Source organism: Pseudoliparis swirei, chromosome 7 (assembly GCF_029220125.1).
Source record: "Pseudoliparis swirei isolate HS2019 ecotype Mariana Trench chromosome 7, NWPU_hadal_v1, whole genome shotgun sequence".
NCBI lineage: Eukaryota > Metazoa > Chordata > Actinopteri > Perciformes > Liparidae > Pseudoliparis > Pseudoliparis swirei.
Genome location: NC_079394.1, coordinates 98,333 through 126,009, shown reverse-complemented (window position 1 = coordinate 126,009; position 27,677 = coordinate 98,333). Strand labels below are relative to the sequence as shown.

The 27,677-nt window shown below is 48.8% G+C and overlaps 2 protein-coding genes and 1 long non-coding RNA gene across 3 annotated transcripts; 2 read left to right on the top strand and 1 right to left on the bottom strand.

Moving 5' to 3' along the window:
* Nucleotides 1-1,267: 1,267 nt before the first annotated feature.
* Nucleotides 1,268-17,506, top strand: fbxo21 (F-box protein 21). The gene is given in 12 exon segments (XM_056418507.1): nucleotides 1,268-1,491; nucleotides 2,188-2,323; nucleotides 2,457-2,566; nucleotides 2,875-2,996; nucleotides 3,476-3,577; nucleotides 3,846-4,004; nucleotides 6,898-6,923; nucleotides 13,786-14,057; nucleotides 14,138-14,270; nucleotides 15,513-15,703; nucleotides 15,774-15,931; nucleotides 16,657-17,506. Coding segments are annotated over 12 exon segments (1,875 nt in total). The 3' UTR covers nucleotides 16,899-17,506.
* On the bottom strand, nucleotides 16,867-17,939 carry LOC130196410 (uncharacterized). Its single transcript, XR_008832249.1, has 2 exons — nucleotides 17,859-17,939; nucleotides 16,867-17,601 (listed from the first exon to the last, which is right to left on the bottom strand). It is a non-coding gene; the product is annotated as an uncharacterized LOC130196410 (long non-coding RNA).
* A 6-nt stretch (nucleotides 17,940-17,945) lies between these two features.
* tesca (tescalcin a) lies at nucleotides 17,946-25,181 on the top strand. The gene is made up of 8 exons (XM_056418504.1): nucleotides 17,946-18,120; nucleotides 19,363-19,432; nucleotides 19,752-19,832; nucleotides 20,924-21,063; nucleotides 24,089-24,150; nucleotides 24,355-24,462; nucleotides 24,539-24,586; nucleotides 24,662-25,181. The coding sequence occupies exons 1-8, from the start codon at nucleotides 18,036-18,038 to the stop codon at nucleotides 24,752-24,754; spliced, it is 687 nt and encodes a 228-aa protein (XP_056274479.1). The 5' UTR covers nucleotides 17,946-18,035; the 3' UTR covers nucleotides 24,755-25,181.
* Nucleotides 25,182-27,677: the final 2,496 nt, after the last annotated feature.

The following is a 27,677-nucleotide window of genomic DNA, read 5'->3' as shown; positions in this document are numbered from 1 at the left end:
GGAGGGTTAAAAAACGACTTATTCAAAGTCCTTAACTTATCTGCAACAACAACAACAACTTGCCACAACATTGTTTTTGCACGTCAACACTTGTGTCCTAAACTTGCAGCTGGCTAAGGTTAGGGTTAGCTGGTTAACCCAGCTTTACGGGTCATGGTTAGGGTTAGATAGTTAGCCCAGCTTTACGGGTCACGGTTAGCTGGTTAACCATTCCTTACAGATTAGGGTTAGCTGGTTAACCCAGATTTACCGGTTAGGGTTAGCTAGTTAACCCAGCTTTACGGGTCACGGTGAGCTGGTTAACCATTCCTTACAGATTAGGGTTAGCTGGTTAACCCAGCTTTACGGGTTAGGTTTAGCTGGTTAACCCAGCTTTACGGGTCAGGGTTAGCTAGTTAACCCAGCTTTACGGGTCACGGTTAGCTGGTTAACCCATCCTTATATGTTAGGGTTAGCTGGTTAACCCATCCTTACAGGTTAGGGTTACCTGGTTAACCCATCCTTACAGGTTAGGTTTAGCTGGTTAACCCATCCTTACAGGTTAGGGTTACCTGGTTAACCCAACTTTACGGGTTAGCTGGTTAACCATTACTTACAGGTTATGGTTAGCTGGTTAACCCATCCTTACAGGTTAGGGTTACCTGGTTAACCCAACTTTATGGGTTAGCTGGTTAACCATTACTTACAGGTTATGGTTAGCTGGTTAACCCATCATACAGGTTAGGGTTAGCTGGTTAACCATTCCTTACAGGTTAGGGTTAGCTGGTTAACCCATCCTTACAGGTTAGGGTTACCTGGTTAACCATTCCTTACAGGTTAGGGTTACCTGGTTAACCCAGCTTTACGGTAGCTCGCTCAGCTATGAATGGATAAATAAGATCTCTTCACTTACATTAACAGAGTAGTGTTGGAGCGCGTGGCATCGTTTTTGTCTGATTATTATTATTATATTATTAAGATATGTGTAGCCTTAATAACATTATTTACTTTGTGTTTTTTCTCTAAACAAACAGCAGGACATGTGTTTACTCATGTAAACAAATACACACATACAGTTTTGGTTTGATATTATATATATATATAACGTATGTATGAATTTATGTACAGTATACACATCGTATCCGAGGAGCCTGAAGGCAGCACAGATTTCTTTGACCCAACAACCAATCGCACTGCACGACACCTCTTTAGCCCCGCCCCTCGCCATGCCCCCTGCGCCATAAGTGGGCGGTGCTGAGCGATGAGGTAATCGTGGTAAACAGTAAAGATGGCGACTCCTGTAGCCGGAGCGGGGCCGCAGAGTATAAACGGGCTGCTGTCCGGCCCGCGGACCAAGAAGCTGACCGACCTGCCCACCGAGCTGCTGGAGCTCATCCTCCGGTCCTCGGTCCTCCAGCACCGGGACGTGTGCAGCGTGTCCTGCTGCTGCAGGCGGCTCCACGACGTCTGCCACGGGAGGGGGGAGGTCTGGGGACACCAGTACAAACTAAGGTGCTGCGCATGGTTTCTTCTGTGGTATTACCCTCTCGTGTGCAGCCCCTTGTATTCCGCGTCCTGTTCAGAGCTCTACTTTATGAAGATGGCTCCTCGCAGCTGTCACACGTAACACTCTGATGATGCACAAACGCATCATCACAAGCCGCACAGCTCGCGCAGACTACTGGGGATGCTGTGGAGCTCGACGCATATTGAACACGTTTCAATACAATGCTGTCTTGTTCTTCAACAGCACACACACACATATATAAAACAGTGAATATGTGTGATCTGTAGCTGTGAGCTGCAGCTCATGCCCTCCTCCGACTGACATGGCTGATTATGTCTGCAGCAGGATGATGATGCATGGTGTCATGTGATGCACGGTGTCATGTGATGCATGGTCATGTGATGCATATGGTGTCATGTGATGCATGTGTAAGTCATGTGATGCATGGTGTCATGTGATGCATGGTGTCATGTGATGCATGTGTCAGTCATGTGATGCATGGTCATGTGATGCATGGTGTCAGTCATGTGATGCATGGTCATGTGATGCATGGTCATGTGATGCATGGTCATGTGATGCATGGTGTCATGTGATGCATGGTCATGTGATGCATGGTCATGTGATGCATGGTGTCATGTGATGCATGGTGTCATGTGATGCATGGTGTCAGTCGTGTGACTCTTGAGCATTGTCCCCAACAGGTGGCCGCGGCTGCAGATGTTTTACCGTCAGAACGAGTGCTGCGATTGGCTCAGAGAATACAAAACACGCCACAGAGTCGGCATTCAGATCCGGAGGACCGTGGAGTCGATCTCCAAGAGATTCTTCACAGAGGTCGTAAGTAATCCCATTACTACGTTAAATAAACAAACACTGCCACCGGGCCCGTGATGCATGATGGGATGTGTGTGCAACACAACGTGGTCGCTACTAACCGCTCTGACCTCTGACCTCTGTGCTCTGCTCTCAGCCCTGCGTGGGCCAGGTGCTCGGGGACAGCTTCGCTGAGATCGAGTCGCTCGGGATGCCGGAGCACTTCTGTGAAGACGAGCTGCTCTTCATCCTTAACTCTGACAAGAGGTGGGAGCGCACTGGAACACACACACACACACAGCATGTTTTTTCAATCGTTAATGTGTTTGGGTGTCGTGTAGATCCTGATTCATGAAGGCTCCTCCCCTTATCTGGCTGTCTGTCTCTCTCTGTCTCTCTCTCTGTCTGTCTCTCTGTCTGTCTGTCTCTCTCTCTCTGTCTCTGTCTCTCTCTCTCTGTCTCTGTCTGTCTGTCTGTCTGTCTGTCTCTCTCTCTCTCTGTCTCTGTCTCCCTCTCTCTGTCTCTCTCTCTGTCTCCCTCTCTCTCTCTCTCTCTCTCTCTCTCTCTCTCTCAAGGAAGAGCTTGACCCTGAAGTACTATGCTAAGAAGATCCTTTACTTCCTGAGGCAGCAGAACATCCTGAGGAGCTTGAAGACGTTCATGGAGCAGCCGGCAGAGCAGCAGTCGTCTCTGGAGGGTGAGACACCGTTCACCCTGTCTCCTGTCTCCTGTCCACATGGTGCATCCCCTCTGTCTCCTGTCCACATGGTGCATCCCCTCTGTCTCCTGTCTCCTGTCTCCTGTCCACATGGTGCATCCCCTCTGTCTCCTGTCTCCTGTCCACATGGTGCATCCCCTCTGTCTCCTGTCTCCTGTCCACATGGTGCATCCCCTCTGTCTCCTGTCCACATGGTGCATCCCCTCTGTCTCCTGTCCACATGGTGCATCCCCTCTGTCTCCTGTCCACATGGTGCATCCCCTCTGTCTCCTGTCTCCTGTCCACATGGTGCATCCCCTCTGTCTCCTGTCCACATGGTGCATCCCCTCTGTCTCCTGTCCACATGGTGCATCCCCTCTGTCTCCTGTCTCCTGTCCACATGGTGCATCCCCTCTGTCTCCTGTCTCCTGTCTCCTGTCCACATGGTGCATCCCCTCTGTCTCCTGTCTCCGGTCCAGGTGCCGTCCTGGACAGCGTGTCCTCTCAGCTGGACGAGATTGTGGACAAAGTGAAGAAGATGCTGAGAATCAAGAACCCGTCTCACCCCGTCCTGCAGAGAGGTTACCATGACGACCACTAATATACACACACTAATATATACACACACTAATATATACACACACTAATATATACACATACTAATACATAAGTGTGTGTATATATATAGGTATATATATACGTGTATATATACCTGTATATATATACCTACATAGATGGACTTTGATTGCCAGTGAATATTTGAAGGAAGAGAACCCTCACCCTTCTGTGTGATGCACACGTGTTCCAGGCAGAAGCCCTTGAGCAAGCGTCTCCTCTCGTGTCCCGCAGGTGAGGCCGGCTCCGTGGACCTGGAGCTCCAGAGGCAGGTGGTGTCGGCTCTGAACTCCGTCCTGTACGAGCAGCTCCAGTTCAAAGGCAACGAGTTCGACTACTACAACCCTCTGAACTCGTACATCCACCAGGTACACGCCCACGGCGCGTCTTTACGCCCACGATGAGTCTTTACGCACACAATGAGTCTTTACGTCCACAATGAGTCTTCAGATCCACGGTGAGTCTTTACGCCCACAATTCAATTCAATTCAGTTTATTTGTATAGCCCAATTTCACAAATTACAAATTTGTCTCGGAGTGCTTTACAATCTGTACACATAGACATCCCTGCCCCAAAACCTCACATCGGACCAGGAAAAACTCCCAAATAACCCTTCAGGGGGAAAAAAAGGGAAGAAACCTGGAGGAGAGCAACAGAGGAGGATCCCTCTCCAGGATGGACAGATGCAATAGATGTAATGTGTACAGAAGGACAGATTTAGAGTTAAAATACATTCAATGAATATGACAGAGTGTATGAATAGTTCATAGTAGGCATATTCCACGATGGAGACCTCCACGATCCATCAGGCAGATGGCGGTGGGGAGGAGGAGGCGGAGTCTCAACAGGACAGTGGCGTAGTCATGAGCAGGAATTCCACGACCCAGACGATCCATCAGGCAGATGGGATCTATGCCGTCTCATAGGGTCCGATGACCCCATGAGACGTAAAGTCAAAAGGACTTCCGGAGAGAAAGCAGAGTTAGTAGCGTGTGATTGTGGGATGGAAATTCATCCTTAAGGAGAGAAAATAGAGGAGATAGGTACTCAGTGCATCCTAAAACGTCCCCAGGCAGCTATAAGCCTATAGCAGCATATCAAGGGGCTGGACCAGGTGAACCTGATTCAGCCCTAACTATAAGCTCTGTCAAAGAGGAAGGTCTTAAGTCTACTCTTAAGCGAGGTGACTGTGTCTGCCTCCCGGACTGAAATTGGAAGCTGGTTCCATAAAAGAGGAGCTTGATAACTAAAGGCTCTGGATCCCATTCTACTTTTAAGACTCTAGGAACTACAAGTAGTCCGCATTTAGTGAGCGTAGCTCTCTAGTGGGCAATATGGTACTACAAGCTCCTTAAGATATGATGGAGCATCACCAATCAAGGCATTGAAGGTTAAGAGAAGGATTTTAAAGTGATTCTTGATTTTACTGGGAGCCAGTGCAGAGCAGCTAGTGCAGGAGTGATGTGATCTCTTTTCTTAGTTTTAGTGAGAACACGAGCTGCAGCATTCTGGATCAACTGGAGGGACCTAAGAGATTTATTTGAGCAGCCTGCTAATAAGGAGTTGCAGTAATCCAGTCTCAAGTAACGAACGTGAACCAATTTTTCTGCATCTTTTGAGACAAGATGTGCCTGATTTTGAAATATTACGTAGATGAAAGAATGCAGTCCTTGAGATTTGCTTTACGTGGGAGTTAAAGGACAAGTCCCGATCAAAGATAACGCCAAGATTCTTTACAGTGGTGTTGGATGCCAGGGCAATGCCGTCTACAGAATCCACATCACCAGATAATTGATCTCTGAGGTGCTCAGGGCCGATTAAAATTACTTCGGTTTTGTCTGAGTTTAACATCAAGAAGTTGCAGGTCATCCATGTTTTATGTCTTTAAGACATGCTTGAATTTTACAGAGTTGGTTGCTCTCCTCTGGTTTTATCGATAAATATAGTTGAGTGTCATCTGCATAACAATGAAAGTTTATGGAGTGTTTCCTGATAATATTGCCCAAAGGAAGCATGTATAAGGTAAATAAAATTGGTCCAAGCACAGAACCTTGTGGAACTCCGTGATTAACGTTGGTGGTTATCGAGGCGTCATCGTTTACAAATACAAACTGAGATCGATCTGATAAATAGGATTTAAACCAAATTAGTGCCGTGCCTGAAATGCCAATCGACTGCTCCAGTCTCTGTAACAGGATGTCATGGTCAATGGTGTCGAATGCAGCACTAAGGTCTAACAAGACCAGGACAGAGAGGAGTCCTTTATCTGCTGCCATTAAGAGGTCATTTGTAATTTTCACCAGTGCCGCCTCGGTGCTGTGGTGTTTTCTAAATCCTGATTGAAATTTCTCAAATAAACTATTATGATGTAGAAAGTCGCACAACTGATTTGCGACCACTTTCTCAAGGATCTTGGAGAGGAAGGGGAGGTTAGAGATCGGTCTGTAGTTAGCCAATACCTCTGGATCCAGAGTGGGCTTCTTCAGGAGAGGTTTAATAACAGCCACCTTGAAGGAGTGTGGTACGTGGCCTGTTAGCAGAGACACATTGATAATATCTAATAGAGAGCCGCCAATTAAAGGCAAAACGTCTTTAAGCAGCCTCGTCGGGATGGGGTCCAAGAGACAGGTAGACGTGTTCGAAGTAGAAACCGTTGAAAATAATTGGTCACGGTTGATAGGAGAAAATCCCTCCAAATATACACCAGGGCATACAGCGGTTTCCAAGGCCATTCCACTTGAGAACAGATTGGCACTGGTTATGGGCAAGAGATTATTAATCTTGTCCCTAATAGTTAAAATCTTTTCATTAAAGAAGTTCATAAAGTCATTACCACTAAGGTTTATAGGAATGCTCGGCTCCACAGAGCTGTGACTCTCTGTCAGCCTGGCTACAGTGCTGAAGAGAAACCTGGGGTTGTTTTATTTTTCTATTATTGATGAGTAATAGGCTGCTCTGGCATTACGGAGGGCCTTCTTATATGTTTTAAGACTATCTCGCCAAACTAAGCGGGATTCTTGAGATTAGTTGAACGCCATATGCGTTCAAGCTTCGTGACGCTTGCTTCAGTTTGCGGGTCTGAGGGTTATACCAGGAGCAAACCTCCTCTTCCTCACTGTCTTCTTCTTCAGAGGGCTATCGAGTCCAGTGTCATTCTCAGAGAGCCTATGGCACTGTCAACAAGATGATCAATCTGGGACGGACTAAAGTTAGACCAGGAGTCCTCTGTTATATTGAGACGTGGTATCGAATCAAATACAGAAGGAATCGCTTCTTTAAATTTAGCTACAGCACTATCAGTTAGACATCTAGTGTAGAAACTTTTGACTAACGGAGTACACTCCGGTAGTATAAATTCAAAAGTTATGAGGTTGTGGTCTGACAGAAGAGGATTCTGTGGGAAGACGTTCAAATGCTCAATGTCAACGCCATAAGTAAGAACAAGATCAAGCGTGTGGCCAAAGCTGTGAGTGGGTTTCTGTACTCTCTGGCAGAAGCCAATCGAGTCCAACAAGGAGATGAATGCAGCACTAAGGCAATCATTATCAACATCCACATGGATATTAAAATCTCCAACAATAATAACTTGATGAGTCTTTAGGTCCACGATGAGTCTTTAGGTCCACGATGAGTCTTTAAGTCCATGATGAGTCTTTAGGTCCACGATGAGTCTTTACGCCCACGACGAGTCTTTGGGTCCACGATGAGTCTTTAGGTCCACGATGAGTCTTTACGCCCACAATCAGTCTTTATGTCCACGATGAGTCTTTACGCCCACAATGAGTCTTTAGGTCCATGATGAGTCTTTATGCCCACAATGAGTCTTTAGGTCCACAATGAGTCTTTACGCCCACAATGAGTCTTTACGCCCACAATGAGTCTTTAGGTCCACGATGAGTCTTTACGCCCACGATGAGTCTTTACGCCCACAATGAGTCTTTAGGTCCACGGTGAGTCTTTACACCCACAATGAGTCTTTATGCCCACAATGAGTCTTTAGGTCCACGATGAGTCTTTACGCCCACAATGAGTCTTTAGGTCCACGATGAGTCTTTAGGTCCACGATGAGTCTTTAGTTCCACGATGAGTCTTTGGGTCCACGATGAGTCTTTAGGTCCACGATGAGTCTTTAGGTCCACGATGAGTCTTTACGCCCACAATGAGTCTTTAGGTCCACAATGATTCTTTACGCCCACAATGAGTCTTTAGGTCCACGATGAGTCTTTACACCGATGATGAGTCTTTAGGTCCACGATGAGTCTTTGGGTCCACGATGATTCTTTACGCCCACAATGAGTCTTTAGGTCCACGATGAGTCTTTACACCGATGATAAGTCTTTAGGTCCACGATGAGTCTTTGGGTCCACGGTGAGTCTTTACACCGATGATGAGACTTTGGGTCCACGATGAGTCTTTAGGTCCACGATGAGTCTTTACACCGATGATGAGTCTTTAGGTCCACGATGAGTCTTTACGCCCACGATGAGTCTTTACGCCCACAATGAGTCTTTACGCCCACAATGAGTCTTTAAGCCCACGATGAGTCTTTACGCCCACAATGAGTCTTTAGGTCCACGGTGAGTCTTTACACCCACGATGAGTCTTTATGCCCACAATGAGTCTTTAGGTCCACGATGAGTCTTTGGGTCCAAGATGAGTCTTTACGCCCACGATGAGTCTTTACGTCCACAATGAGTCTTCAGATCCACGGTGAGTCTTTACGCCCACGATGAGTCTTTACATCCACAGTGAGTCTTTACGCACACAATGAGTCTTTACGCCCACTGAGTCTTTACACCCAATGAGTCTTTACGCCCACTATGAGTCTTTAGGTCCACGATGAGTCTTTAGGTCCACGATGAGTCTTTAGGTCCACGATGAGTCTTTACGCCCACAATGAGTCTTTAGGTCCACGGTGAGTCTTTACACCCATGATGAGTCTTTATGCCCACAACTGAGTCTTTAGGTCCACGATGAGTCTTTAGGTCCACGGTGAGTCTTTAGGTCCACGATGAGTCTTTACGCCCACAATGAGTCTTTAGGTCCACGATGACTCTTTACGTCCACAATGAGTCTTTAGGTCCACGATGAGTCTTTACACCGATGATTAGTCTTTAGGTCCACGATGAGTCTTTGGGTCCACGATGAGTCTTTACACCGATGATGAGTCTTTGGGTCCACGATGAGTCTTTAGGTCCACGATGAGTCTTTGGGTCCACGATGAGTCTTTACACCGATGATGAGTCTTTAGGTCCACGATGAGTCTTTACGCCCATGATGAGTCTTTGGGTCCACGATGAGTCTTTAGGTCCACGATGAGTCTTTACGCCCACAATGAGTCTTTAGGTCCACGATGAGTCTTTAGGTCCACGATGAGTCTTTACGCCCACGATGAGTCTTTACGCCCACAATGAGTCTTTAGGTCCACGGTGAGTCTTTACGCCCACAATCAGTCTTTATGTCCACGATGAGTCTTTACGCCCACAATGAGTCTTTAGGTCCATGATGAGTCTTTACGCCCACAATGAGTCTTTAGGTCCACAATGAGTCTTTACGCCCACAATGAGTCTTTAGGTCCACAATGAGTCTTTACGCCCACAATGAGTCTTTAGGTCCACGATGAGTCTTTAGGTCCACGATGAGTCTTTACGCCCACAATGAGTCTTTAGGTCCACGATGAGTCTTTAAGCCCACGATGAGTCTTTACGCCCACAATGAGTCTTTAGGTCCACGGTGAGTCTTTACACCCACGATGAGTCTTTATGCCCACAATGAGTCTTTAGGTCCACGATGAGTCTTTAGTTCCACGATGAGTCTTTGGGTCCACGATGAGTCTTTACGCCCACAATGAGTCTTTAGGTCCACGATGAGTCTTTAGGTCCACAATGAGTCTTTAGGTCCACGATGAGTCTTTACGCCCACAATGAGTCTTTAGGTCCACGATGATTCTTTACGCCCACAATGAGTCTTTAGGTCCACGATGAGTCTTTACACCGATGATGAGTCTTTAGGTCCACGATGAGTCTTTGGGTCCACGATGAGTCTTTACACCGATGATGAGACTTTGGGTCCACGATGAGTCTTTAGGTCCACGATGAGTCTTTACACCGATGATGAGTCTTTACGCCCACGATGAGTCTTTACGCCCACGATGAGTCTTTAGGTCCACGGTGAGTCTTTACACCCACGATGAGTCTTTATGCCCACAATGAGTCTTTAGGTCCACGATGAGGCTTTAGGTCCACAATGAGTCTTTAGGTCCACGATGAGTCTTTAGGTCCACGATGAGTCTTTAGGTCCACGATGAGTCTTTATGCCCACGATGAGTCTTTACGCCCACGATGAGTCTTTAGGTCCACGGTGAGTCTTTACGCCCACAATCAGTCTTTATGTCCACGATGAGTCTTTACGTCCACAATGAGTCTTTAGGTCCATGATGAGTCTTTATGCCCACAATGAGTCTTTAGGTCCACAATGAGTCTTTAGGTCCACGATGAGTCTTTAGTTCCACGATGAGTCTTTGGGTCCACGATGAGTCTTTACGCCCACAATGAGTCTTTAGGTCCACGATGAGTCTTTAGGTCCACAATGAGTCTTTAGGTCCACGATGAGTCTTTACGCCCACAATGAGTCTTTAGGTCCACAGTGATTCTTTACGCCCACAATGAGTCTTTAGGTCCACGATGAGTCTTTACACGATGAGTCTTTGGGTCCACGATGAGTCTTTACACCGATGATGAGACTTTGGGTCCACGATGAGTCTTTAGGTCCACGATGAGTCTTTACACCGATGATGAGTCTTTAGGTCCACGATGAGTCTTTACGCCCACGATGAGTCTACGCCCACAATGAGTCTTTACGCCCACAATGAGTCTTTAGGTCCACGATGAGTCTTTAGGTCCACGATGAGTCTTTACGCCCACAATGAGTCTTTAGGTCCACGATGAGTCTTTACGCCCACAATGAGTCTTTAGGTCCACGGTGAGTCTTTACACCCACGATGAGTCTTTATGCCCACAATGAGTCTTTAGGTCCACGATGAGTCTTTACGCCCACAGTGAGTCTTTAGGTCCACGATGAGTCTTTAGGTCCACGATGAGTCTTTAGTTCCACGATGAGTCTTTGGGTCCACGATGAGTCTTTACGCCCACAATGAGTCTTTAGGTCCACGATGAGTCTTTAGGTCCACAATGAGTCTTTAGGTCCACGATGAGTCTTTACGCCCACAATGAGTCTTTAGGTCCACGATGAGTCTTTAGGTCCACAATGAGTCTTTATGTCCACGATGAGTCTTTATGCCCACAATGAGTCTTTACGTCCACAATGAGTCTTTAGGTCCACGATGAGTCTTTACAGATGTCCACGATGAGTCTTTACGTCCACAATGAGTCTTTAGGTCCATGATGAGTCTTTAGGTCCACAATGAGTCTTTAGGTCCACGATGAGTCTTTAGTTCCACGATGAGTCTTTGGGTCCACGATGAGTCTTTACGCCCACAATGAGTCTTTAGGTCCACGATGAGTCTTTAGGTCCACAATGAGTCTTTAGGTCCACGATGAGTCTTTACGCCCACAATGAGTCTTTAGGTCCACAGTGATTCTTTACGCCCACAATGAGTCTTTAGGTCCACGATGAGTCTTTACACCGATGATGAGTCTTTAGGTCCACGATGAGTCTTTGGGTCCACGATGAGTCTTTAGGTCCACGATGAGTCTTTGGGTCCACGATGAGTCTTTAGGTCCACGATGAGTCTTTATGCCCACAATGAGTCTTTAGGTCCACAATGAGTCTTTACGCCCACAATGAGTCTTTAGGTCCACGATGAGTCTTTAGGTCCACGATGAGTCTTTACGCCCACAATGAGTCTTTAGGTCCACGATGAGTCTTTAGGTCCACGATGAGTCTTTACGCCACAATGAGTCTTTAGGTCAATGAGTCTTTAGGTCCACGATGAGTCTTTATGCCCACAATGAGTCTTTAGGTCCACAATGAGTCTTTACGCCCACAATGAGTCTTTAGGTCCACGATGAGTCTTTAGGTCCACGATGAGTCTTTGGGTCCACGATGAGTCTTTACGCCCACGATGAGTCTTTAGGTCCACGATGAGTCTTTAGGTCCACGTTGAGTCTTTACGCCCACAATGAGTCTTTAGGTCCATGATGAGTCTTTAGGTCCACGATGAGTCTTTACGCCCACGATGAGTCTTTAGGTCCACGGTGAGTCTTTACACCCACGATGAGTCTTTATGCCCACAATGAGTCTTTACGCCCACAATGAGTCTGTAGGTCCACGATGAGTCTTTATGCCCACAATGAGTCTTTAGGTCCACGATGACTCTTTACGTCCACAATGAGTCTTTAGGTCCACGATGAGTCTTTACGCCCACAATGAGTCTTTAGGTCCACGATGAGTCTTTAGGTCCACAATGAGTCTTTAGGTCCACGATGAGTCTTTACGCCCACAATGAGTCTTTAGGTCCACGATGAGTCTTTACACCGATGATGAGTCTTTAGGTCCACGATGAGTCTTTGGGTCCACGATGAGTCTTTGGGTCCACGATGAGACTTTGGGTCCACGATGAGTCTTTAGGTCCACGATGAGTCTTTAGGTCCACGATGAGTCTTTACGCCCATGATGAGTCTTTGGGTCCACGATGAGTCTTTAGGTCCACGATGAGTCTTTACACCCACAATGAGTCTTTAGGTCCACAATGAGTCTTTAGGTCCACGATGAGTCTTTACACCCACAATGAGTCTTTAGGTCCACAATGAGTCTTTAGGTCCACGATGAGTCATTACGCCCACAATGAGTCTTTAGGTCCACGATGAGTCTTTACGCCCGCAATGAGTCTATAGGTCCACGATGAGTCTTTAGGTCCACGATGAGTCTTTACGCCCACGATGAGTCATTACGCCCACAATGAGTCTTTAGGTCCACGGTGAGTCTTTACACCCACAATGAGTCTTTAGGTCCACGGTGAGTCTTTACGCCCACAATGAGTCTTTAGGTCCACAATGAGTCTTTACGCCCACAATGAGTCTTTAGGTCCACGATGAGTCTTTAGGTCCACGATGAGTCTTTGGGTCCACGATGAGTCTTTACACCGATGATGAGTCTTTAGGTCCATGATGAGTCTTTAGGTCCACGATGAGTCTTTACGCCCACAATGAGTCTTTAGGTCCACAATGAGTCTTTAGGTCCACGATGAGTCTTTACACCGATGATGAGTCTTTAGGTCCACAATGAGTCTTTGGGTCCACGATGATGAGTCTTTAGGTCCACGATGAGTCTTTAGGTCCACGATGAGTCTTTGGGTCCACGATGAGTCTTTACACCGATGATGAGTCTTTAGGTCCACGATGAGTCTTTGGGTCCACGATGAGTCTTTGGGTCCACGATGAGTCTTTACACGGATAATGAGTCTTTACGCCCATGATGAGTCTTTAGGTCTCTGATGGTTTAAAGACGGTGGTCCTCCTCGGTCCCCCCTGCAGGTGCTGCTCCGCCGGGATGCGCTGGAGCCAGAAACAGACTCTCGGGACGAGGACATCTATGAAGTCCCTCTCAGGGGGTCTCTGGTCCATTTGACACGCCCTCTTTTCAATGGTTTTAAATTAATATGTTTAAATATTGATGGGTACATAACACAGTAAACATGAACTGTAACTACACCGAGAGGACAGGGACATAAAGACATATACAGAGGTCATGAGGGGTCACCTTGTGTTGTTTTTTATATATATAATACAACTGTCCACGTCCACAGAGCATGTGTCTATAGAGCAGCATCTCTATGGTGAAGCATCTCTATAGAGCAGCATCTCTATGGTGAAGCATCTCTATGGTGAAGCATCTCTATAGAGCAGCATCTCTATGGTGAAGCATCTGTCTATAGAGCAGCATCTCTATGGTGAAGCATCTCTATAGAGCAGCATCTCTATGGTGAAGCATCTGTCTATAGAGCAGCATCTCTATAGAGCAGCATCTCTTTGGTGAAGCATCTCTATGGTGAAGCATCTGTCTATAGAGCAGCATCTCTATGGTGAAGCATCTCTATGGTGAAGCATGTTTTCATGAGCGTTCATCCAGATGTTGGATTTCTCTGGGTTCAAAAGCTCGTGGGTAACTTTCATGTCGGCTGCATTCTGCCCCCTCACTGCTAGATGGCGCCAGATCCTCGGCCCTAGACCTCTGACTCTTTCTCTGTGACCAATTTCTACCAAACGAGTTCCCCTGAAAACATTTGTTTCCTCCTCTGCTCGCAGGACTGAGGACATCTACGACTTTGTGTACATCGACGCCTTCGGGAAAGGAAAGCAGCTGACGGCCAAGGAGTGCGAGTACCTGATCGGCCACCAGGTGACGGCAGACTACTACAGCGCCATCAGCACCACCGAGGTGCTGCTCCGCATGGTGGGCAACCTGCTGAACATCGGCAAACGAGGGTGAGACCCTGAACCTGCTGGAGCTCTGCTGCTTCTCACGCTCTGAGGATCCTGGGAACCAATCGGTGTGCTTGTTTCAGGGAGGGCAACGAGAAGTCCTACCAGCTGCTGAGGGACTCCCTGGACCTCTACCTCACCATCAACCCCGACAACGTGCAGTACCTGCTGCTGCAGGCACGCCTCTACTTCCACCTGGGCATCTGGCCAGAAAAGGTTTTTAATGCTCTAAGATTTAAACTCACTCAAATATGAACTTATACACTATTTGAACAACGCAGCACTCCAACAGGAGAACCAGAGCGCTAGCAGACCCTTCTTCCTCGTTTAGGGTTTTATTTAGTTTGTACGTCGAACTGTCTCCACATATTGATCCTGTTCTCGAATGATCTTTAAGTTGTGTCGTCGTGGTTGTTTGTTCGTTGTAATCTTTGAACACAGTGACATCATCGCGTCACAGTGACATCATCGCGTCACAGTGACATCATCGCGTCACAGTGACATCATCGTGACACAGTGACATCATCGTGACACAGTGACATCATCGCGTCAGTGACATCATCGTGACACAGTGACATCGTGACATCATCGCGTCACAGTGACATCGTGACAGTGACATCATCGTGACACAGTGACATCATCGTGACAGTGACATCAGAATCAGAATCAGAATCAGAAACAGTTTTATTGCCAGGAATGTTTTCACAAACAAACGAGGAATTTTTTTTGGTGGAAGGTGCAACATTTGGACATGACAAACAAACAACAATCAACACGACAGAAAGACAACAAATAATGTGAAGTGTTTGGGTGTGTGCTTCAAGTGGTGTGTTTTAGTTAAAGTGCATGTTAAAGTGACGTGTGTGGAGGAGGGAAGAAGAAGGAGGAGGGAGGAGGAGGAGGAGGAGGAGCAGAAGGAGGAGCGGAAGAAGGAGGAAGAAGAGGTGGTAGTCCTGGGGGTGACAGTCAGTCAGTCCGGGTTCCATTGATGAGCCGACTGCCCGACCGACGGAAAAACTTTGGTGTGGCGGGTGGTCTTTGTCCTGATGGACGCAGCCTCCTCCCGAGGAGGGACTCGAACAGGGAGTGTCCAGGGTGGGAGGGGTCAGCGACAATCTTTCTGGCCCGCTTCAGTGACCTGGAAGTGAACAGGACCTGGAGGGAAGGCAGATTGCAACCGATAACCCTCTCGGCCGAGCGGATGATGCTCTGCAGCCTGCGCTTGTCTTTGGCTGTGGCTGCATCATCGCGTCACAGTGACATCGTGACAGTGACATCATCGTGCCAGTGGCATCATCGCTCTCAGCCGACTCCTCGGGCATTACTCTCGTTCCTGTGTTTGCAGAGTCAATAAAAAATGATTAAAATCAATCAAATGAACTATCTTTGAAGTACAGAGCACTTCCTGTTCCGGCCACCGTGCTCCTGACCTCCTGACCTCCTGCTCCTCCCCTCCAGGTGCTGGACATCCTGCAGCACATCCAGGCCCTGGACCCCTCCCAGCACGGGGCGGTGGGCTACCTGGTGCAGCACACGCTGGAGCACATCCAGCACAAGAAGCACCCGGCCACCCCCGAGGTGAAGCGGCGCAGCGCCCCGGAGCACCTGGAGGTCCAGTACTCCGTCGGCCTCATCATGAAACACAAGAGGTGGAGGTCACGGGGGGGGTCACCGGGTCGTCTCCGATAGCACCGGCTCACGTCTGTCTATCTCCACCAGGTCGGGGTACAACTGTGTGATCTACGGCTGGGACCCCAAGTGCACCATGAGCCAGGAGTGGATCAGCACCATGAGGGTCCAGCAGCTGTCCAGCGGGGCCCAGCAGCCCTTCTACAACGTGCTGGTGCAGGACGGCACGTGTCGCTACGCGGCGCAAGGTACCGACGAGTCCTCATCGAGGAGAACCAAGTCTGTTTACGTTCTGCAAAAGAGAGACGCAAGAATGCCTTTCTGAGGCCGTCAATAACCAAAGAGAATCGGGCAGACGGGACTCGAGCAGACGGGACTCGAGCAGACGGGACTCGAGCAGACGGGACTCGAGCAGACGGGACTCGAGCAGACGGGACTCGGCAGATGGGACTCGGGCAGACGGGACTCGGGCAGATGGGACCGTCGCACCAGGAGCTGAAAACGAACCGGACCACGTCCGACCCGATGACCTCGTATTACTCGTGTTTGTTATGCATGAACATCTCAGTCTGAGCATCTAGTTTAGTGACGAGGAATAAAACAAAGTTCAAGTCGTCCACTTGTGACACCGCATGATGACCTTTGAGACCAGCAAGCCCCTCCCCCTTCCGTCTGACTCGTGTTGACCCTGACTGGCTCGGCGTGCTGATGCGTTCACTGGGTGTAGGAGTTATCTCTCTACCACCTCAACATTCACCTGCCCCCCCCCCAAGGGGTGTTCAATCAGTCGGCTTGGAGGGCTGAAATACAAGACCTTTGACCTTTGCTTAATCAGCTGAATGTGTTGCCATGTGAGTCTTGCGTACAGACGGGTTGTTTAGTATGAATTCCCTCTCTATGTAACCGAGGTGAACTAGTTCCTACGAAGCGGGTCGCCTGTGAACGTCTCTCATCCGACTCGTTGTCTCCTCAGAGAACCTGGAGCCGCACTCGGCGCCGCTGGAGATCGGCCACCCAGAGGTGGGCCGCTACTTCTCTGAGTTTGCCGACACCCACTACTCCGCCAACGAGGAGCTACAGACGCGCTACACGGAGGATGCTGTGGAAACTCTAGGCGCGGTGCAGGAGCTGTACCACCGGCCCCCGGCCCCCGGCCTCGGGGACCGGGCTGCTGCTGCCACGGACCCAGACCCCCACCGGGCCCTGCCCATGTAGAACCGGTGGCCCACTTACCTGTTCAAGACCAGGACATGCAACGGAAAGATGTTTGGTAAAAAAAAGAAAATAAACTAAACAGCCGGTCAGTGGGTTCAGAACGGAGCCGACAGCGGGCCTCGGGTCCAGAACCATGCAGCCAGGACTGAAACCGTCTGGAACCGCAGAACAAAGGTCCAACTATAGAGGGACTCGGCCTCGACGATGGTCTTCATCATCATCATCATCCTCAGTCATGCAGTTGAATTTGAAAAAATAAAAAATCTGCATGCAAACCCAAAACCAAGCTAACGAGATGAAGAACAGAAAAAGAAGTGGAGGAGTGATGCATTGTGGGTATCCAGGTGTTGAACTTCCTCCTTTGACCCCGAGCTCCCCGACCCCTAAACACAACGCCCTGCACCAGTCAAATAACCCCCCCCCCCCGTCATCACCCTGACGGTTCAACTTTGACATTAGTAGATTATCTTGTTTATTTAGTTTTTCTTCCTGTATTTACAAGTGCAACATGTCCGTTGATGGAGAAACAAAAAGAACCAATCACGTCGCAGCTGACTCTCCGCTACTAGAACCTCCAGAACAATAAAGAGTTTCAGGTTCTAATCCGACTGCCGCTGACTCCATGAGCAAATTCCTTTTTATTACGCTGTAACGAAGTTACTCACCTCGTTTTACTGCAGAGGAGTGACCAGGAACCAGAAGACTGCAGGGGGAGGGGGGGTAGAGAGACAGAGAGAGAGAGACAGACAGAGAGAGATTTTTTTTACAGGCAGGGCACCAAACATACAGGATAGTCAAAAGATGAAAGTTATTAATAATAATAATAATACTCATAATAATAATAGGTTTAGTCGACAATAGGAAATTGTATAATTTTAAGTTAAAAAATTTATATATTTTTGTTGTTGTTTGTGCTATTATCTCCTAAACGCTGTGAAGGAGTGATGCCACTTTACGTACCGGCAGCATGGATTTAGGATTTGAGGATGCCAAATGTTTTCCAGCAGAGCGGCAGAGCGGCAGCGCGACAGAGCGGCAGAGCGGTAGCGCCGCCTCCAGTTTGATAAGAACAGCAACGCAGAGCGGTGAGCCAGTCCAGCCGGTTTTACGCGCGGACGCACCGGTGGATCCGCGGCCATGGGAGCTTCGCAGACGCGCTACGAGGACCAGGATCAGCACCAGGACCAGCACCAGAACCAGGACCTGGCGGACAAAACCGGATGTAAGTAGTCACGATAAAAGAAGAACTCCATGAGGCTCGTTTCTGGTTCTGACATCGTTCAGCGCGGTGCGTTTGGGTCATCCGGGAAATTAAAGATGCATTATTTTGTTAAATAGTTATTGTTTATAAAGTGAAACGCTTTGCTGAGGTCAGTGAAGAGGTGAACCACAGACTGTTGAAGGCAGTGATTTATCTTCCAGTGGTTCATGTGTTGTTATTAATAAGTTGGATGTCGCTTGTGTATCTGAGGAACTCCATAAACATCCGTTCTGAGGTCGCCATCTGTGCTTCATCATGCGTGTTGTCGCTTCTGAAATTTGCATAAAAGGAAATTAGCAGAACTCCCGGCTGCCGTGAGTTGTTCAAACTACCGTAAAACACTTCACACATTGATCGTGATGAAGCCTCCATGTGGGAGGAGTCACTTTAAAGAACGTAAACAAGCAGAAGAGTGTCGATGTATTTTTAGAAAGGGGGTCTGAGGATCAGGTTCCATCCCACACATTGATTCTGCACCTCTGAAACTTTGAACCTTTTTTGTTGCCTTTATTTCCTCAGGGCGGGGCTTGGAATGTTTATTAATTATTGTTATGGTCCCGACGCTCTGATGAAATGTGTGACTGCTCTTAGCAACTGTTGTTTCTCTACTTTGATAATTGCTCCGTGGTGTCAGTCCTGTGTTCCTGCTGATTGGCTCATACAGCAGAGACTCCGCCCACTGACCTGCTTCCATGAGGCCGTCGTCTGTTCACCACACAGCAGCTAAAACACCCACTCAGAGGTCAGAGGTCAAGGCAAACACGCAGCGTGGACCGAGACAATGAACATGCCAAACCCGTCTGGAGGAGCCAGATATGTGAGCCTGTCAGTGAGGACACGGCGGGTCCACCGGCGGGGCCACGGGTCCACGGGTCCACAGTACCACCAGCGTGGCCACGGGTCCACAGTACCACCGGCGGGGCCACGGGTCCACCGGCGGGGCCACGGGTCCACAGTACCACCGGCGGGGCCACGATTGAAGGACCTCTGGGGGCTTGCAGACGTCGCTGTGTTCTGCAGAGCAGCTGATCAGCCGTCATCATGTCGTAGCGCCTCACGCCATGTTGGACGGCGTCTCTAAAACCAGAACAATGGATGGAATGTGGCGTCCTGGCGGGCGTGGTCATGATGGGCGTGGTCATGGCGGGCGTGGTCATGACGGTGTCGACTACTTTCATGTCATTGTGTTTTGCTTCTTCTCAGTTTCTCTGGAACAGATCAGAAACCTGAACAACAGGTTCCAGCAGCTGAGTGGAAACGAGGAGACGATCAGGTGAGGAAGACCATGTGAGGAAGAGTCCAGCTGAGTTAGGGAACCAAACAGCTACCTGCACGGGGACCGGAATGATGCATTGTGGGCACAAGCGGGCAATATAGGGCGACACGTGCCAGCTGAGCTAATGCAACCGCAGACACATTAGGCAAATACAACATGTCGACACACACACACACACACACACCTCTTAGAGGCGCTGGTGTTGTGATCAGGCCTTCAGTCAGTTCACCTTTTAGAGACGTTTGTGTTGACGTCACTTCTCTTGAATAACGCCGAGTCATGACAGCACGCTGACGATGGTTCCTCTCGACTGCAGCCGGAAGGTCCTGGACGGCGTGCCGGCGCTCGCCAACAACCCCATCAGGAAGCAGATCATTGAAGCGTTCTTTGATAAGAGGTGAGTCACGTGACACCGAGTCATGTGACCGTATGTCCCGGCCGAGACAGAGAAGCCGACGCCTTCATCAAGATCAAAGGTTGGAGAACACGTCTCCGCCACCGCGTCTCAAACACAAAGACAAGACGTCTGATGATGTAATGGAACAACAGCTGCATACACACCAGCTGTAAAGGTTGTTTTAGGATTATTCATCTTTCACATGTTGAATAATAATGTCCAACATGACTACATTAAAGCCTCATTTGAGGGAATAGTTTCACATTTAGTTAAATATGCTGCGGTGGAATTATTTGTTCCTGTTAAGGCGCCTCAGATGACTTTAAAATAATGAGATCCAACAACAAGCGTGGAGCTGCTGAGCGTTCGTTCTTTAAGAAGGAGAAGTCTGCAGGACGATGACCGGCCGCCGGTCTCCAGGATCAGGGAGTGAGGGAAAGGTCATCAGATAAGTTCTGGGAACGGCAGATTCAGTTAGAAGCTTAGGAGAGATAAGAGGCCAATAAGAGGCGTGCTCGTTAAGAACACGCCCACACGAGGTGGAACTTGGAACTTATGTCAGAGAGAGGGGGGGGGGGGGTAAGAAGGGAGCGTTTCTGTGTCCAAAAACCGTATAATAGCTTTTTTAAATCCTTCAAATGTCTCTTCTGTAGTGGAGATATGAGACATTAGAGATTTATGGCGGCCATCGTGGATTTTTGCATATTTAACAGTTTTTCAAAACAGTTCTTCGAACTTTTATGATGTTATTCAGGACTTCATAGAAGACCTCTGGCCAGAATAAAGTCTGTTGTAACTTTTGACATGAGTCACGGTGCCTGGATGGTGACACTGTGTGTAACAGGACACCACCAGGCGAGGTGTCACAGCTGGGAGCCTCGCTGCCACAATGGGAACCTAAAAAGACCAAATGAAAAAAATACGTAACTAAATTATTAAAACATTAGATTCTATGGCATCAAAATGTCTTTTTTCAGGGCAAACATCAAACAGAATCTAAATGTCACGCTGCATCCGGTCTGTGGACAATGGGAGGAGGAACTTCACGCCACACTGGCCTGACTTGAGTCCCGGTTCCTCCCGTCCTCCAGGAACCAGCGCCAGGACGAGGTGGGCTCCTGCCAGGAGATCGGCTTCCAGCAGTTCCTCATGGTCATGTCCCACTTCCGCCCGCCGACCCTGAAGACCACGGCGGAGGAGAAGGAGGCGCTGAGGAGAGAGAAGCTCCGCTGTAAGACGCTTTGAGCCGCGTTGGACCGACCAATCAGCTGCCGGTCCACGGCGAGAGCTGCTGGAGAATCCTGTCAAACGAGTCAGAACGAACTTCACTGAGAGGTCGGAGGTCGTGACGACGGAGCAGCTCTCCGTAAACACGGACACCGTGACCGTTAGCTACATGTGCTCCCTATGCTCGCGTGAACACGGACACCGTGACCGTTAGCTACATGTGCTCCCGATGCTAGCGTGAACACGGACACCGTGACCGTTAGCTACATGTGCTCCCGATACTAGCGTGAACACGGACACGAGCGAACACCGTTACCGTTAGCTACATGTGCTCCCGATGCTAGCATGAACACGGACACCGTGACCGTTAGCTACATGTGCTCCCGATGCTAGCGTGAACACGGACACCGTGACCGTTAGCTACATGTGCTCCCGATGCTAGCGTGAACACGGACACCGTGACCGTTAGCTACATGTGCTCCCGATACTAGCGTGAACACGGACACGAGCGGACACCGTTACCGTTAGCTCCATGTGCTCCCGATACTAGCGTGAACACGGACACGAGCGTGACCGTTAGCTCCATGTGCTCCCGATACTAGCGTGAACACGGACACGAGCGGACACCGTTACCGTTAGCTACATGTGCTCCCGATACTAGCGTGAACACGGACACGAGCGGACACCGTTACCGTTAGCTCCATGTGCTCCGGATACTAGCGTGAACACGGACACGAGCGGACACCGTTACCGTTAGCTACATGTGCTCCCTATGCTAGCGTGAACACGGACACTAGCGGACACCGTGACCGTTAGCTACATGTGCTCCCTATGCTAGCGTGAACACGGACACTAGCGGACACCGTGACCGTTAGCTACATGTGCTCCCTATGCTAGCGTGAACACGGACACCGTGACCGTTAGCTATGTGTGCTCCCTATGCTAGCGTGAACACGGACACGAGCGGACACCGTTACCGTTAGCTCCATGTGCTCCCGATGCTAGCGTGAACACGGACACCGTGACCGTTAGCTACATGTGCTCCCGATGCTAGCGTGAACACGGACACCGTGACCGTTAGCTACATGTGCTCCCGATGCTAGCGTGAACACGGACACCGTGACCGTTAGCTACATGTGCTCCCGATGCTAGCGTGAACACGGACACCGTGACCGTTAGCTACATGTGCTCCCGATACTAGCGTGAACACGGACACGAGCGGACACCGTTACCGTTAGCTCCATGTGCTCCCGATGCTAGCGTGAACACGGACACCGTGACCGTTAGCTACATGCTCCTAGCGTGAACCTGCGGACACGAGCGGACACCGTTACCGTTAGCTCCATGTGCTCCCGATACTAGCGTGAACATGGACACGAGCGGACACCGTTACCGTTAGCTCCATGTGCTCCCGATACTAGTGTGAACACGGACACGAGCGGACACCGTTACCGTTAGCTACATGTGCTCCCTATGCTAGCGTGAACACGGACACTAGCGGACACCGTGACCGTTAGCTACATGTGCTCCCTATGCTAGCGTGAACACGGACACTAGCGGACACCGTGACCGTTAGCTACATGTGCTCCCTATGCTAGCGTGAACACGGACACTAGCGGACACCGTGACCGTTAGCTCCATGTGCTCCCGATACTAGCGTGAACACGGACACGAGCGGACACCGTTACCGTTAGCTACATGTGCTCCCGATACTAGCGTGAACACGGACACGAGCGGACACCGTTACCGTTAGCTCCATGTGCTCCCGATACTAGCGTGAACACGGACACTAGCGGACACCGTACGTTAACTACATGCTCCCTATGCTAGCGTGAACACGGACACTAGCGGACACCGTGACCGTTAGCTACATGTGCTCCCTATGCTAGCGTGAACACGGACACTAGCGGACACCGTGACCGTTAGCTACATGTGCTCCCTATGCTAGCGTGAACACGGACACGAGCGGACACCGTTACCGTTAGCTACATGTGCTCCCTATGCTAGCGTGAACACGGACACTAGCGGACACCGTGACCGTTAGCTACATGTGCTCCCTATGCTAGCATGAACACGGACACCGTGACCGTTAGCTACATGTGCTCCCGATACTAGCCGGTAGTTATTCTCCACCATATCTCTACATCTGGAACATTCCTCATCACTTCCGGGGCCCTGTTATCAGATCACCTCCTCTGAGATGGTATGACCCGTGTTCTCACCTCAGGATGTTGTGATGGTATGACCCGTGTTCTCACCTCAGGATGTTGTGATGGTATGACCCGTGTTCTCACCTCAGGATGTTGTGATGGTATGACCCGTGTTCTCACCTCAGGATGTTGTGATGGTATGACCGGTGTTCTCACCTCAGGATGTTGTGATGGTATGACCCGTGTTCTCACCTCAGGATGTTGTGATGGTATGACCCGTGTTCTCACCTCAGGATGTTGTGATGGTATGACCCGTGTTCTCACCTCAGGATGTTGTGATGGTATGACCCGTGTTCTCACCTCAGGATGTTGTGATGGTATGACCCGTGTTCTCACCTCAGGATGTTGTGATGGTATGACCCGTGTTCTCACCTCAGGATGTTGTGATGGTATGACCCGTGTTCTCACCTCAGGATGTTGTGATGGTATGACCCGTGTTCTCACCTCAGGATGTTGTGATGGTATGACCCGTGTTCTCACCTCAGGATGTTGTGATGGTATGACCCGTGTTCTCACCTCAGGATGTTGTGATGGTATGACCCGTGTTCTCACCTCAGGATGTTGTGATGGTATGACCCGTGTTCTCACCTCAGAGTGTTGTGATGGTATGACCCATGTTCTCACCTCAGGATGTTGTGATGGTATGACCCGTGTTCTCACCTCCGTGTTGTGATGGTATGACCCGTGTTCTCACCTCAGTGTTGTGATGGTATGACCCGTGTTCTCACCTCAGGATGTTGTGATGGTATGACCCGTGTTCTCACCCCAGTGTTGTGATGGTATGACCCGTGTTCTCACCTCAGTGTTGTGTTCCCTCAGTCCTGTTCAACATGCACGACACCAACAACGATGGCACCATCACGCTGCTGGAGTACAGGAAGGTGAGGACCGCTCCCGTGGCTCGTTACACTTTTCCTTGTCGTCTCTGAGAAGATGATTAAAAAAATATATCGTCATAGTACAGTCTGTAAAAATGAAAATCTAACGTCTACTCTGCCACAGAATTCATACAAGGACATGAAGTCGTAGAGCAGCACGACGCTCGCTCTCGCTTTTTAAAGAGCGACCTCGTTGTTCTCTTCCAGGTCGTAGAAGAGCTTTTGTCAAAGAGCAGCGCCATCGGGCAGGAGGCCGCCAGGGCCATCGCGGACGCCGCCATGTTGGAAGTGGCGAGCACCAACGTGCCTCACATGGTAACGCCCCCACAGCTCCACCGCTACGCCGCTCTGCGTGCAGCGAGTAACCGCCCCCTCCTTCCTGTCCCCTCAGGCTCCAGAAGACTTCTATGAGGGAATCACGTTTGAGCATTTTGAACAGGTTTCTGGTCATCAAAGTACATGTTGTTGTTGTTGTCCCACTTACCGATGACATAATTTTGTTCTCTGCCCACAGATCTTGAAAGGACTGGAGATGGAGACGAGGATGCACATTCGCTTCTTAGATGTGAGCACCACCGCAATGACTTGTGGGAAGTCCACCTCCTGACGCGCTGCTGCTCCGTTAGCCTCTGGGCTCACATGGAGGCTAAACTCTGGATGGGCACCAAGATATCGGTGGAATGATGCAATTAATTATAGACCTAGTACCATAGCATCAGTTATTTTATACAAGTTAGGGTTAGAGTGAGACTACAGAGAGTGAGACTACAGAGAGTGAGACAGCAAAGAGTGAGACTACAAAGAGTGAGAGAGCAAAGAGTGAGACTACAAAGAGTGAGACTACAAAGAGTGAGACTACAAAGAGTGAGACTTCAAAGAGTGAGACTACAAAGAGTGAGACAGCAAAGAGTGAGACAGCGGGGCCCAGAGCACTCCTGTCTGACCCTCGTGAGTGAAGCCAACTCTCCCCTCAGATCAACTCTGACAGACTTTGTACTGAACTAAATAAATTTGAGAGATTACGACGAAACAAACTCCGGTGTTGGCTTTTGTTTTCAGAGAAACTGATAACACAAACCGAGAAGAAATAATACAACTTTTATTGCTGTAATGCTGAAAAAAAAGAGTTGAAAGAGCTCTAGGAGCGTCTCTTCAATTCAGTTTATTTGTATAGCCCAATTTCACAAATTACAAATTTGTCTCGGAGTGCTTTACAATCTGTACACATAGACATCCCTGCCCCAAAACCTCACATCGGACCAGGAAAAACTCCCAAATAACCCTTCAGGGGGGAAAAAGTGAAGAACCCTTCAGGAGAGCAACAGAGAAGGATCCCTCTCCAGGATGGACAGATGCAATAGTTGTCATGTGTACAGAAGGACAGATTTAGAGTTTAAATACATTCAATGAATGTGACAGAGTGTATGAATAGTTCATAGTAGGCATATTCCACGATGGAGACCTCCACGATCCATCAGGCAGATGGAGGTAGAGAGGAGGAGTGGGCGGAGTCTCAACAGTGGGCGGAGTCTCAACAGGACAGTGGCGTCGTCGGTAGCAGGAATTCCACGACCCAGACCTCGATGATCCATCAGCAGATAGGATCTATGCCGTCTCATAGGGTCCGATGACCCCATGAGACGTGAAGTCAAAAGGACTCCGGGGAGAAAGCAGAGTTAGTAACGTGTGATTGAGAGATGAACATTCATCCATAAGGAGAGAAAAGAGGAGATAGGTACTCAGTGCATCCTAAACGTCCCCCGGCAGCTATAAGCCTATAGCAGCATATCAAGGGGCTGGACCAGGTGAACCTGATTCAGCCCTAACTATAAGCTCTGTCAAAGAGGAAGGTCTTAAGTCTACTCTTAAACGAGGTGACTGTCTGCCACCCGGACTGAAGGTGGAAGCTGGTTCCATAAAAGAGGAGCTTGATAACTAAAGGCTCTGGCTCCCATTCTACTTTTTAACACTCTAGGAACTACAAGTAGTCCCGCATTTAGTTAGCGTAGCTCTCTAGTGGGGCAATATGGTACTACAAGCTCCTTAAGATATGATGGTGCATCACCAATCAAGGCTTTGTAGGTTAAGAGAAGAATTTTAAAAGTGATTCTTGATTTTACTGGGAGCCAGTGCAGAGCAGCTAGTGCAGGAGTGATGTGATCTCTTTTCTTAGTTTTAGTGAGAACACGAGCTGCAGCATTCTGGATCAACTGGAGGGACCTAAGAGACTTATAGAGCAGCCTGATAATAAGGAGTTGCAGTAATCCAGTCTCGAAGTAACGAACGCGTGAACCAATTTTTCTGCATCTTTTTGAGACAGTGGCTGTGTCTACTACCGCACACTTTACGAAGTACACTGCAATGCAGTGCACTACAATTCAGTGCACTGTATTGCAGTGCACTGCGTGGCTGATAAGTGCTGTCTCAAATGGAACACTTACGTTAACCACTTGGCGGAAGTGACGGACGCAAATCTGTTCATGGCACCCGCGAGATTAAGCCGGGAGTGACGTACGCAAATCTACTTGCCATACCCGCGAAACTTAAAGTGACAAAATGAATGCACTTCTTGCCCTCTTTGTGTCCCTTGTTTACCCCTTTCTCCACCCCATGTGGAAACTGCGATACCTCCACAATCGCGGCAGGAGCCTCCGTGGTCTACCGCTTGTGCTACCGTAGCCATCTCGTCCGCCATTGTTTTAGAAATAAAATGAAAAGCTGGCGAAAGGGCTCCTCCTCTTCCGCTACGTCGCCAAGATGGCGGCCGTTTAGGGCGAGTAGTGTCCATCGTTTTACACTGCATTTTTTGCCCGTTTGCAGTGCACCATCCGGGTACTTTCAGTGCACTGAATTCTGCTGGTTTTTTCAGTGGCGCACTTCGAACACTGAAAGTCAGTGCTCGAAGTGCTCAAGTGCGCGGTAGTAGACACAACCAAGATGTGCCTGATTTTTGAAATATTACGTAGATGAAAGAATGCAGTCCTTGAGATTTGCTTTACGTGGGAGTTAAAGGACAAGTCCCGATCAAAGATAACGCCAAGATTCTTTACAGTGGTGTTGGATGCCAGGGCAATGCCGTCTACAGAAACCACATCACCAGATAATTGATCTCTGAGGTGCTCAGGGCCGAGTAAAATTACTTTGGTTTTGTCTGAGTTTAACATCAAGAAGTTGCAGGTCATCCATGTTTTTATGTCTTTAAGACATGCTTGAATTTTACCGAGTTGGTTGCTCTCCTCTGGTTTTATTGATAAATATAGTTGAGTATCATCTGCATAACAATGAAAGTTTATGGAGTGTTTCCTGATAATATTGCCCAAAGGAAGCATGTATAAGGTAAATAAAATTGGTCCAAATTGAGATCGATCTGATAAATAGGATTTAAACCAAATTAGTGCCATGCCTGAAATGCCAATCGACTGCTCCAGTCTCTGTAACAGGATGTCATGGTCAATGGTGTCGAATGCAGCACTAAGGTCTAACAAGACCAGTACAGAGAGGAGTCCTCTATCAGCACTAAGGTCTAACAA